Below are 260 nucleotides of genomic sequence, written 5' to 3' on the forward strand. Positions count from 1 at the left end.
GGCTGGTGCCCAGCCCCGGCCCCCGGAAAATGGCTGCCGCTGGAGCGGGGCCTGAGGGCGGCCGCGCCGCCGGCCCAGCGCGGGGAGGCGGCACGGGGGATGGCGGCGGCCGCCTCGTACCTTTGAATTTGAGCTCGTGCTGCGGTTCGAGGCTGAGGACCTGCTCCGCTTTCGCCATGTTCCTCCTCCTCGGCGGTGGCGGCACCAGGCGGAGAGAGGAAGGGACGGGGAGGGGGGGAGGGGAGGAGGGAAGGCAGGCA

General features: G+C 73.8%; 1 protein-coding gene across 3 annotated transcripts in view; it reads right to left on the reverse strand.

Annotated features, from left to right (window-relative positions):
- The window catches only part of VAPB (VAMP (vesicle-associated membrane protein)-associated protein B and C), a 33,039-nt gene extending 32,786 nt beyond the window's left edge, over positions 1-253 (reverse strand). For all 3 annotated transcript variants that reach the window (XM_010569586.1, XM_010569584.1, XM_010569585.1), the window contains exon 1: positions 121-253. In XM_010569586.1, the coding sequence (XP_010567888.1) occupies positions 121-178 (58 nt within the window). In that variant the 5' untranslated portion in view covers positions 179-253. The remainder of the gene's footprint in view (positions 1-120) is intronic.
- Between the last annotated feature and the right edge of the window lie 7 nt (positions 254-260).

The sequence above is a fragment of the Haliaeetus leucocephalus genome, unplaced genomic scaffold (genome assembly GCF_000737465.1).
Source record: "Haliaeetus leucocephalus isolate CR32 unplaced genomic scaffold, Haliaeetus_leucocephalus-4.0 Scaffold273, whole genome shotgun sequence".
NCBI lineage: Eukaryota > Metazoa > Chordata > Aves > Accipitriformes > Accipitridae > Haliaeetus > Haliaeetus leucocephalus.